General features: G+C 41.8%; 1 protein-coding gene across 2 annotated transcripts in view; it reads left to right on the top strand.

The window, feature by feature from the left end:
* Nucleotides 1-11,957, top strand: part of heatr5b (HEAT repeat containing 5B) — a 140,843-nt gene that overhangs the window by 6,935 nt on the left and 121,951 nt on the right. For both annotated transcript variants that reach the window (XM_072251006.1, XM_072251012.1), the window contains exons 3-5: nt 4,266-4,477; nt 5,445-5,553; nt 11,358-11,507. In XM_072251006.1, the coding sequence (XP_072107107.1) occupies nt 4,266-4,477; nt 5,445-5,553; nt 11,358-11,507 (471 nt within the window). The remainder of the gene's footprint in view (nt 1-4,265; nt 4,478-5,444; nt 5,554-11,357; nt 11,508-11,957) is intronic.

The following is an 11,957-nucleotide window of genomic DNA, read 5'->3' as shown; positions in this document are numbered from 1 at the left end:
CCCCTTTCTCTCTCCCTCGTGTCCATTAACTTCCCTGTGATTAAAAATTAGCTTTGTTTATGACATGTAACACAAAGTGAAAAATGCTGTTTGCATCAAATCAAATCAGTGAGGATTATGCTGGGCAGTCCTCAAGTATCCCTAGATTTCTGGTGCCAACATACCATCTCCCACAACTCACTAACCCTAACTGTACGTCCTTACAATGCGGGAGGAAACTGGAGCATCTGGAGGAAACCCACCTGGTCTCTGGGAGAGTGTACAAATTCCTTACAGACAGCAGCGGGAACTGAACCTGTATTTTGCAGCTAGTGCTGTAATAGCATTACACTAACTACTACGTTCTTCTACCACTCACCTGTAATAGTACTACTTGATAGTAACCAGCAACCAGCAGATCTTTGGGATGTGGGAAAGCTAGAGAACTCGAGCTAGAGAGCTCCAGAGGCACAGACTGCACCGGAGATTTAGATTAAACTCTGGTCATGGAAATGTAGCATAGAAAACAGGCCCTTTGGCCCACTAGGTCCTTGCTGAGCTAAAGATAATTGTTTTATTCTAACCCTACCCTAACCCATTTTACTCCTATCAACTTCACCTGGCCACCACTTACTTGCACACGACGGGCATTTTATGGACCCACGTTTCTTGGAAGTAGGAAAACCGCACAGACACAGGGCGAAGATGCAAAGTCAGCACTACAGTGACTGAGGTCAGGATCACACCAGGGTCTCTCTAGCTGTGAGGCTGCAGCTCTACTCTCTGCACCACCATGCATTTGTAAAAGTGGCATCTTGCTATTCTCTGACCTTAAAAGGAATTATGGGCAGCACGGTAGTGTAACTCTGTACAGCTCCAGCTGTGAGATCAGGTTTCGATTCTCATCGCTGTTTGTAAAGAATTTGTACATTCTCCACATGATGGTGCGTGTTTCCTCCAAATGCTCCGGTTTCCTCCCACATGCCAAAGATGCACATTTAAGATTAGTAAGCTGTGATCATGCTATATTAGCGCCAGAAGTGGGGCAACACTTGTGGGCTGCCCCCAGCAAATACTCGGACAATGTTGGTCATTGATGTAAACGACGCATTTCACTGTATGTTTCAATGTACATGTGACAAATAAAACTTTCAGAACGCTGGATGAACTCAGCAGGTCGGGCAGCATCAGTTAGAAACGATGAGTCGGCGTTTCGGGCCGGAACCCTTCGTCAGGACTGAAGAATGAAAGATGGGGAAGGATTTGAAGAATGCTTGTAGCTTCAGTTGAAAGACCAGTAATTTGAAAGACAAAGGGGTGGGGGAGGGGAAGCATTGACATCATAGCCCTGAAAACAATGGGTAGTAGAAGAAGGAGGCGGAACCATGAGGGAGGAAGGGAGGGGGAGGGAATTACCAGAAGTCGGAGAATTCTACGTTCATACCAAGGGGCTGGAGACTACCCAGACGGTGTATGAGGTGTTGCGCCTCCAACCTGATTTTAGCCTCATCATGGCAGTAGAGAAGGCCATGTATGGACATATCTGAATGGGAATGGGAAGCAGAGTTGAAGTGGGTGGCTACCAGGAGATCCTGTCTGTTGTGGCGGACGGAGTGGAGGTGCTTGACGAAGCGGTCCCCCAATCTGCGTCAGGTTTCACCGATGTAGAGGAGGCTGCACCAGGAGCACCGGATGCAATAGATGACCCCAACAGACTCACAAGTGAAGTGAAGGACTGTTTGGGGCCCTGAATGGTTGCAAGCGATGAGGTGTAGGGACAGGTGTGCACTTACGCTTACAAGGATAAGTCCAACTCTTCCACGATGCTGCCCGACCTGCTGAGTTCATCCAGCGTACTGAAAGTGTTGCTTTGATCACAGCATCTGCAGATTATTTTGTGTTGACAAATAAAGCTAATCTTTAATCTTTGAGTTATAGTTATACAATTGAGTTAAATATTTTGTTGCGAATAATGAGTCTTTGTAATATTCTAATTGGTGTATTTTTCAGTAATTTCTAATCGAGTTTATAAAATGCTGATTTACTCATCGTTATCTATCAATAGAAAATCTATCCATGAAATCATCCTGGCAGTAGTTCTAAACTTTAAGTAGCGTTGTTCTGCTCCAAAGTTACTTGCCCATCAATAATACTGAGGAGGTGGATGTTGTGAGTGTGTTGTTTTGGCCATATAACATGACATCTGTTGTTTTGCACAACAATACAATGCAATGTAATTCTGACAAAGTATTGGGATGCTCCTTCATAAGCAGTTCTGTTCCCATACCTATACTGCATTGCATTGATTTTATTTTGAGTGATCAAGTACTGTATACAAAAACAAACAAGCATGGCCTCCTCTACTGCCCTAGAGAGGCCTCTCAGGTTGGAGGAGCAACACCTCGTATTCCATCTGAGTAGCCTCCAGCCTGACGACATGAATATCAACTTCCCTAATCTCTAGTAGTTTCTTCCCTCTCCCCCTACCCACCCTTTCTCTTTTTCCATTCTCCATTCTGGCTCCCCTTCCTCTGGTATCCCTCTGCCTTCCTTTTCTTCCATGGTGCACTCTCCTGAAACCACTTTTTATTGGGTGTCTCTAGAAACATGGCTGGTTAACCCCTCGCTAACAAGCCAATGGACTCAGTAGTGAGAAAACCACCTTTCTTGAACTCCATACGTCTAGGGTGAATGTGACTTGGGTCCCACCAGACCAGGAGAGCTGGGATGTTTCGACCACCCGTACCCCAATCTGAGTGAATGCTGTGTAAATGCTGCCCATTGGCAACGAATAACAGATCGTACACCGCATACAATTATAAAAAAAATATAATTACAAATTTCAGATTTACTGAGCAGTTAGTAGGAACAAGAAAATAAAGAAAATTTTAAAAAAGGGCCCATTAAGGCTAACCCAGTTCAAGTTCCAGTTCCATCTTGAAGTTGTCTTTAACTTGCGTGCTGGACCCACTGTCTGTGTGAAAGCACACTCCACCTTCCGAATGTTGTGCAGTATCCATCTTGAACAAACGGCTCCCCCACGGGAGTATTGGTCCTTGCTCCTTGAAGCCATTCATCCATACAAAACAGCTTGTGCAACAGGGATGGCATCCTTAGCTATCTTCCCTCCAGTCTTCCCCCAGCTCCCCCAAGAGAACCTTGACCCACACCAGTGTCCGTCACCAAAATCTCTCGCCCAGCATTCTCTAGAACCTTCTCCCAATTCCACCATCCTGATTGGCTGACACAATATTCCTTGAGTTGAATAACATAACCCTTTATCTTACAGAACTGCTAAAGTTAAATACTTGCACAGCATAGCAGTAAATATCTTAACCAGGGTATTACACTCCTCTCAGGTTCCTCCTTCTTCAAAGCCTTTACCTTTCCCACCTATCACCTCCCCCCCCCCCCCCCCAATCTGGTCTCGCGTACTATTTGCCAGTTTGCACTCCTTGCCCTACACCACCTTATTCTGGCTTCTTTCCCCTCCCTTTCCGGTCCCGATGAAGGGTCTCGGCCCAAAGCATCGACTGTTTATTCTTCTCTATAGCTGCTGACTGGTCTGCTGAGTTCCTCCAGCATTTTGTGTATTGCTCAAAATACTAAAGGTGCCTGCAATCAAAATATATCAGTACCTACTGGAACCATACAAAGACCCAGACATCATCTGCAGGGAGATAAATGAGGTCAATATTTCAGATCAATAAAAGCATAAGAATTTTGCTGAAATGTAGGCAGCTTGTCTGCATAGTTGCAGGCTTAAGTAGGATTGGAGAAGGTTGAAGGAGCAAGATAAAGAGAGATTTGTAGCAAAGCATATAGGCCTTAAGAGGTGGTACCTGCATTCCTCGTAATAGAGCCATAGAGCATAGCTTTTTCTTTATTCAAATCTGTGCTGCCATTGAGCACACTTAACACTGATTCCTTTTTGCCTCACCATGCTCTCACCAATTCTCCCTCTGATTCTACTGTTCATCTATACACCAGGGGCCAATTTACAGTGGCCAATTAATCCATCAGTTAGGGAGGGTACTTGTGTCTGCTGGTTCATGGGCAAACCAAATGTGCGGAGGTAGAGTCGGGTGAGGGATGTGTGTATGATGTGCAACAACTGCTGCCATGGTCTTGCCTGATGTTATCATGATCTTGCAAGGAAAAACGCTAAGACCTGTGAAATGAAGCACTAATTTCATCTGCCAGCAAATATGAAACTTAGACTGTTTGAAGATTATTCTCAATTAATTTGTTCATTTTTGAAAAACATTATTGTTTGAAAATTCAAGGTGGACGTGAAAGAAAAACAGAAGAAGTTGGTAGAACAACTGACTGACCTGATAAGCAGTTCACCAGGCCCTCCCACACGCAAGCTACTAGCTAAGAATCTTGCTACTCTCTACAGCATCGGAGATACCTTCACTGTCTTCCAGACTTTGGATAAATGTAATGACATTGTCAAGAGCAAGGATGACACATCAGCTTACCTGCCCACCAAACTGTACGTAAAAGTTCCAAAAACATTTGAGGAATTACATGCTTTTGAAACTTGGCTGATTAATTTAAATAGTGTGACTGTTGCAGGATGCATGAATCATGAAATTTTATTTTATGCCCTTTATTGCATAGAAGGAAGGTATTTGGCCAACTCATTGAAAGCACTTCCATAAGTTCACAATCCCATCCTATTTCCCTGCAATCTTACAAATATTTTTATTCCAAGCGCATTACCATTTCCTCAATAAAGGCCAGCCCCATTTTAAGAGTGCATAAAAGAAGGATCTGCTCTGTCATTGTTGTATTGTTATCCTGTCAGTAGTGTGCAAGTTGGGAGATGCTTTTTAAAACAAAATTTGCAGTTTATTTATGCAATATAGGAAGTATTGCATTAAAAAAATCCTGTAAACTTTGAAGTTGTGTCCCATACACTCAAATTCATGTTCTGATATTGAACTTGGGAAAATAGAGTAGTATGCTTTTTCTAGTATGAGTAACAACTGTTCACCTTTTGCACCTCATTTATTGTAATAGTGTACACCCCGAGGGGTCATGTGAGTAGCAACAGTCCTATGAGTTTTAAGGATTGTAATAAAACACTACTTAGTATATTGACTATGAATGTAAGAATGAAAAGGCATTGCACAGTTTATTCCTGTAATTTTTTTTATATAATGAATAAAGTTTATTTTGATATTAAGACATCTCCTTAATATGAAAGCCAGGCCCCTCAGAGGATACATCAGGTAGCATTTCTTCACACTTCCCTCAATCTTCTGCTACAACTTGAGGTTGATTCCGAATTTCCTGACTGTCACTGTGAATGAGAAAAGGAATGGAAGGTTACAATGAGCTCAGATGCTGAACATCTCTCGTGTAGTGGAATGTGAGACATGTTGAATGGCTATCTCTTGCTCAGACCTGTATTAGAAGAGAATATAACTACCAATGGATGGCTTTGTCATTGATAGGGCAGCTGTGGCTTGCATTGGGGCCTTCTATGAAAAGATGGGCAGAGTTTTGGGCAGCTCCTTTCCTGAAACTGTCAGCAATCTATTAAAGGCTCTGAAAAGTGCGGAGGTAAGCAAATTGTTTAAAAACATTTACAGAATGAAGCAATGTTAACTGTGATATTGATAAAGATACTAAATTGCCTGTATTGTCCAGAAGTGCCATGCTAGTACAACATCTGCTTATCTGTGCTGGCCTGAATGTCATAGAACTGTTATCGGTAAAGGAAAAGCTGATGACTTACTAGGTTACAGGAAATAATTACAAGGTAATATAGACCATGGCTATTCTGAATTTGGACGTGTGTACGGTCTTGTAAGTGGTAATGTCACGGTTGCGCAGAACTGACTGTCCATAGGAACAAGATGTACTTGCCTTTGTTTCCTTGATCAGTATCTTACAGAGAGTTATGTGACACAGCGTGCTTTTCTCTGAAACTGGTTATACAAGACAACAACTCTCTTGTGCAAGAGTATGTTTGTGTGGAGTTGGGCTTTCTCTACTTTCCACTCTCTTTCCTACTACTGCTAGTAAAGTAGACCAGCTGTTACTTTACTCCAGTGCAGTCAGGAAACAGAATCTTTGCTCACCTGTATTAGAGGGTCTATGAGAGTGATAATACTGAAAATTTTGGAGATACAGACAGATAATAATAAGAGATTAGCTATTCGGGATGGGAATAAAGCTTGGATTCAGTACCCAATATGAAGAAACACTTGGGTGGAAATCTTTCTTCAAGAGTACCATGGGGGCTCAATGCATCAGTAAAATTCAAGACAGATTGTTAGACTTTTGGATATTAAAGATTTTGGGATTTGGTGTGGAAAATTGGTGTTGAGGGAGAGAACAGCCTGGCCATCAATGAATGGTATAGCAAGTGTGAGGGGCCAATTGTCCTGTTCATGCTTTTTCTTATTTTAAGGACACTGTGGGATTGTTTTATATCCCTCCAGTGGACAGTTTACATTCTCAAATGACCAATGATAACTTGGCTAATGCAGCATTCTCTCAGTTGCCACTTGAACAATGAAGAGAAGATTTTAAATTTGAAGTTGTTTTGCAATCATTTTAGGAGTTTTCATTCTCCCTGTGACCATATGGCTCTCCTCTGGGTGCTCTGGTTTCCTCCTGTATCCCAGAAGACATAAATGAAGGGAAATGAATGTGATGAGGCACATAATAAAAAGCAGCTACTTCTTTTGCTTATGGGTTGGGTTAATTGTTAAGTTGTATGTTGGTGCCTGGTAGAATTTGGGAGGAGCTGATACAAGGTTCTTTCAGAAGTCTAGAAAGAGGCATAAACTTGTTGCTTAATGATTGTTTTAGTAAGTAATAATAGAACAAAGAGAATTGGAAATGGAGTAGCAGTGAGTCTAAGAACAAAGAGGGAAGGAATGGAAAAGAGCAAAGATGGTGGGCCAAGTTGTTTAGCCTTTCTTATACCATAGATAAGCATATTCCATTCAAATATGTAGATAAGAGTTAACTAATCAGATAGCTCCTATTCAAATAATGTGATACCAGAGAAGCTTCCTTAATCATACAAAGAACAGTAAGCATTTGATACACTGAAAAATTGCATATGGTGACCACCAGGAAGCATAATAAACAATTACATGTATATAAGTAGTTATATAAAATGCAAGCAGGCATGTAGTGTTAAACTGCACAGAAAGTAACAATTATACAGTCTCATCCAGGGATTGGCAACCTTTTTGCCTCTGTGGGTCGGATCGCATATTAATGAGCAGACGGTGAGCCAGATAAATGCCGTAAAAAAACTTGAAATATGGGAATTGTCCATTTAAATACATCTAGTTATGTTTTGCCTCAAAGTAATGAATAACGCATGCTAGAAAATCATTTGTGCTTAAGGTTGCCTACCCGTGGTCTAATCCAACAGAGGAAAGCTACAATTGCAAACTGATGATATCACCATCCACTTAGTTATGATATTGGTTGAAGTTCACCCAATATCAAAGTTAAATGGATGACCCTATCATCACTTTGTAGTTGCAACTATTCCTAATGTCCTGGTTGAATGATGATATCTCTTTCCCAGGACACCGGGGAGACCTTGTCTGTTGCACTTCAACATGTAACCTTGGTTTGCAGTTGTGTTGGATAAACTCAGCAGGTCAGGCAGCATCTATATTCAGACCAGATGAAAGATCTCAACCCGAAACGTCTGTCCATTTCCCTTCATAGGTGCTGCCTGACCCACTGAGTTTCTCCAGCATTTTGTGTTCAGCTTCTGATTCCAGCATTTACAATCTCTTGTTCAAGTGTGAAGTGGGGTTTAAAATCCAGAAGAAGGTGTCGTTGCCAATATCTAAGTCACATCAGACTGTATATTCCAGACAAGAAAAGCCATGATTTGATTTTTTTTTGGGTGGCATGGTAGCATAGTGGTTAATGTAATGCTATTATGGACCTGGATTCAGTTCCACTGCTGCCTGAAATGCTGCGTGTTCTCCTCATGACCCTGTGGGTTTCCTCTGAGTGCTGCGGTTTCCTCCCACATTCCAAAGACCTATGGCTTAGTAGGCTTTAATTGGTCACAAGAGTATAATTGGGCAATGCGGGCACTTTGGGCTGGAAGTGTCTGTTGGATAGATAAATACCTTATTAATCCCAAAGGAAATTACAGAATCACAGTAGCATTACAAGTGCACAGAATTTAGAAGAGAAATAGGAAGAATAAAAAATAAGTTACCACAGTCTAACAGGAGGGGGGGTTTAACAGTCACTTCCCCGACTGTAGGTTGACTAATTATAGAGCCCAGTGGCCAAGGGTAAGAATGGCTTCATATAGTATTTTTTTGGAGCATTGCAGTTGTCTCAGTGTATTACTAAACGTGTTCCTCTTTTTACCCAAGGTGGCGTGCAGAGAATGAGAAACATTGTCCAGAATTGCCAGGATTTTCCGTAGGGTCCTTTGTTTTACCACAGCCTCCAGTGTGTTCATTTTAACTCCTATAACAGAGCCAGCCTTTTTAATCAGCTTATTGAGCCTGTTGGCATTACGCATGTTGATGCAATTGTCCCAGCACACCACCATATAGAAGATTGCACTGGCGACAACAGACAGGTAGAACGTGAAGGAGAGGCTTGCGTACTCCAGAGGACCTTAGTCTCCTCAGGAGGTAGAGGTGACTCTGGCCCTTCTTGTCCTCAGCCTCTGTGTTGTATCCCTAAATAATAAAAATAATACATTTTTTAAAAAAAGAGGAAAGGAAATGTTGACACGAGGAAATCTGCAGATGCTGGAATTTCAAGCAACACACATAAAAGTTGCTGGTGAATGCAGCAGGCCCGAAACGTCGACTGTACCTCTTCCTAGAGATGCTGCCTGGCCTGCTGCGTTCACCAACAACTTTTATGTGTGTTGAAGGAAATGTTGACATTGGGGAAAGTACAGCCACTGAATTTCGTCAGCAAAGTGACCTAACAACTTTGTCAACATAGTTAAACAAAAATACATTTTTTTGTATTGCTGAGACCCATGAATGGAAGTGTGCAATTGATCTCCTCTTCAGTTTCTGAAAACCCAGAAAAATATTTTGCCACTGCCTAAACTTTTGCTGGGCATGTGTATTGCAACTTCTCTCATTCTGAGCTGTTGAGAAGCTTGCCATCTACGGTACGTTTAGGAAGGGATAGTAGCTGCCTTTTATCAGAAACATATAAACACAAGAGATTCTGCCTTTATACCAAAAGCCAAGAAAAAACCTATTTTATTGCTTGTGCAAAATGCTTGTATGGTCATGTGAGCATCTAAAGCAAACATGCACTTGTAATGGTGATAGCCGCAAACTTGAATTTGGGTTCTTTGTTCCAGCAGTGGCTGGACCAGTTATTCTTCTAAGTGTGTAGCATGTTCTTATTTTTAATTAATCACCATGTACATTGCAAAACTGCTGTCAAAAAAAAAATCAACATTTCTTGAACTGCACTCTGCAAAGGGTTAATTATTACTGAAACTTTATAAAAAAGAAACAACTTGCAAAGTGCTTGAGCCCTCTGTGTGGGGAGAACTGCAGCAAATCCGGAGCAAGGTTCTTAGCTGAACTCCTGGTTTGCCCTCCTGGGTGCTTGGTCTGTGCTACCAGAGACAAAAAGAATGAGATTTGTTTTTATACTCAGATATTCTAATGCACTTTACAATTCATGAAGTACTTTTTCAAAATTGTGAATATAGGAAATGTGCAATTTATGAAAAGTACAAATAAAGTAAATCCCAGAAGGATAATGTGCTAAAAATCAGATTATTTTTGGTTGCTTTCATTAGAACATTGTAGAGCAATGTTGTGCCGACCTTTTAACCTACTCTATGATCAATCTAATGCTTTGCCCCCACAGAGCCCTCTTGTTTTCTTTCATCCACATGCCGGTCTAAGGGTCTCTGAAATCTTCCAAATATATCTATCCATACTACCACCCCTAATAGTATATTCTATCAATTTCTGTGTTTTAAAAAAACAATACCTCTGGCGTTCCCCCTATGCTTTCTTCTAATCACCTTAAAATTATGCCCTCTTGTATCAGCCATTTCTGCCCAGAAAAAGGTGCTGTCTGTCCACTCTATCTATGCCTTAAATTACCTCTATCAAGTCACTTCTCATCCTCCTTCACTCCAAAGAGAAGAGCCCTGGATCGTTAACCTCTTCTCATAAGACATGCACTCTAATCCAGGCATAGCATGATAAATCTGCCCTGCACCCTCTCTAAAGCTTCCACGTTCTTAAGATATTCAACCAGAATTGAGTGCAATGCTCAGTTAATTTCAACAATCTAAGTAACTTCTGGTTGAAAGGTAAAGGTTGTCCAGGCCATCTGGCGAAGGGTCTCAACTCGCCTTTGAAGTAATGATGTGGGATCTTTTACATTCACCTCATGACTCAAATAGGGTCTTGATTTAATATCTTACTTGGATGTCAGTGAGTCCAACAATGCAGTACTCCCTTGCTTCTGTAATGAGAATGAGTGCCTGGAATACGTGTTCATGTCTCTGGAGTTGGGCTTGGAATTTGCAACTCAGCATTAAGAATGTCGCCCACTATGCATGAGTCATCAATTCCTCAGTAAAACAAGATTTCAGAGTGTGCATCACCACTGACTTGCGCCGGAAGGTGGGTAGGTGGTGTGGGATGTTGGTAGCAGAGAAGTACAGCTGGTACAGGTCCTATGCCAAAATGACCAGAGTTCCATCTGGACGCCAGGTGCTCACTGGTGCCTGCACGTTCTCTCTGTGTCTGGTTTTTTTCCAGATGCTCCTGCCTTCTACATCCCAAAGTCATGTAAATTGGTAGGTTAATTAGCCACTGTAAATTGCCCCTCGTGTCCAGATATGTTGTAGAACATAGGAAGAATAAGTTCGTGTCGGATGAGTCCTGCAGGTGCTCCGTTTCTTTCCACATTCTAAAGACACAGGTTAGTAGGTTAATTGGTTACGTGGGTATAATGGGCAGTAAGGGTTCTTTGCACGGGAAGGGCCTGTTACCACGTTTATATCTAAATAAATAAATGTGTGCTTCAGGCTTGGTGTTCACTCAGTGGGCCAAAGCTCTTGAGCTCATGTTGTGTAACTCTGTGACTCTAATAGAAATGACTCCTGATAAAGTCCTGATGCTAAGGTTGTGACTTGTATCTTGCCTTTTTAGTAAATTTCCAATGGAAGTGTCCATTCAAATGAATAGATGGGGATTTCTACTGTCACTTGTAGATATTCAGATAGAATCCCTCACTTTAAATTGAAGGCTGAGTATGTCCTAGTCCAGCCCTACTTTACTGAAGGCTGCGTGTGGAGTTGCATCCAGGTATCAAAGCCCTAACAGGTCTGCTGCTTTCTGAAGTCTCTGTGTTTTGAATAGTCTCAGGGCCGCAGTGAGGTTCTGCTGAGTCTACAGAAGGTGCTAAATGGTTTGGGAGGCGCAGCTGCTTCTTGCCACCGAGACATCTACAAAAACACACGTTCTGGTTTGACTGACCGATCCATGGCTGTTCGGTGTGCTGTAGCTAAGGTAAGAAATTTTTTTTTCCCCTTTAGCACACTTCAAGATTTGGCCTATGTAATGTTCTTGGTATAAAGCATTATGTCAGCAAACGTGCAGACTGCAAGGTCTTAAAAAAGAGACAAATGACCAATTAGTTGGGAAGAATATTGGAAAGGTCATGAGAGTAACTCGCTGATCTGTTTTGAATAGACTATATTGGTCCATAATGCCTACTTGCACAAATAATATATGTAGGAGCAGTTTTAAAAGCCAACACTTTGAATTGTGCAGTAGCACAGAAAGCATTCTGTCTTGGTGCGGCTTGGTATGGTAACTGCTCTGCATATGACCGCAAGAAACTGCAGAAAGTTGTGGAAATGGCTCAGAACATCAAAGGACTAGCCACCCGTACGTGGATTTTGCCTATACAGATTTCCCCCGCTATCCGAAGGTAGAGCGTTCTTATGAAACGGTTCG

Source organism: Mobula birostris, chromosome 2, assembly GCF_030028105.1.
Source record: "Mobula birostris isolate sMobBir1 chromosome 2, sMobBir1.hap1, whole genome shotgun sequence".
In the NCBI taxonomy this organism is placed as follows: domain Eukaryota; kingdom Metazoa; phylum Chordata; class Chondrichthyes; order Myliobatiformes; family Myliobatidae; genus Mobula; species Mobula birostris.
Note: the sequence above shows the minus strand (reverse complement) of the source record. Positions and strands in the feature narration are given on the sequence as shown.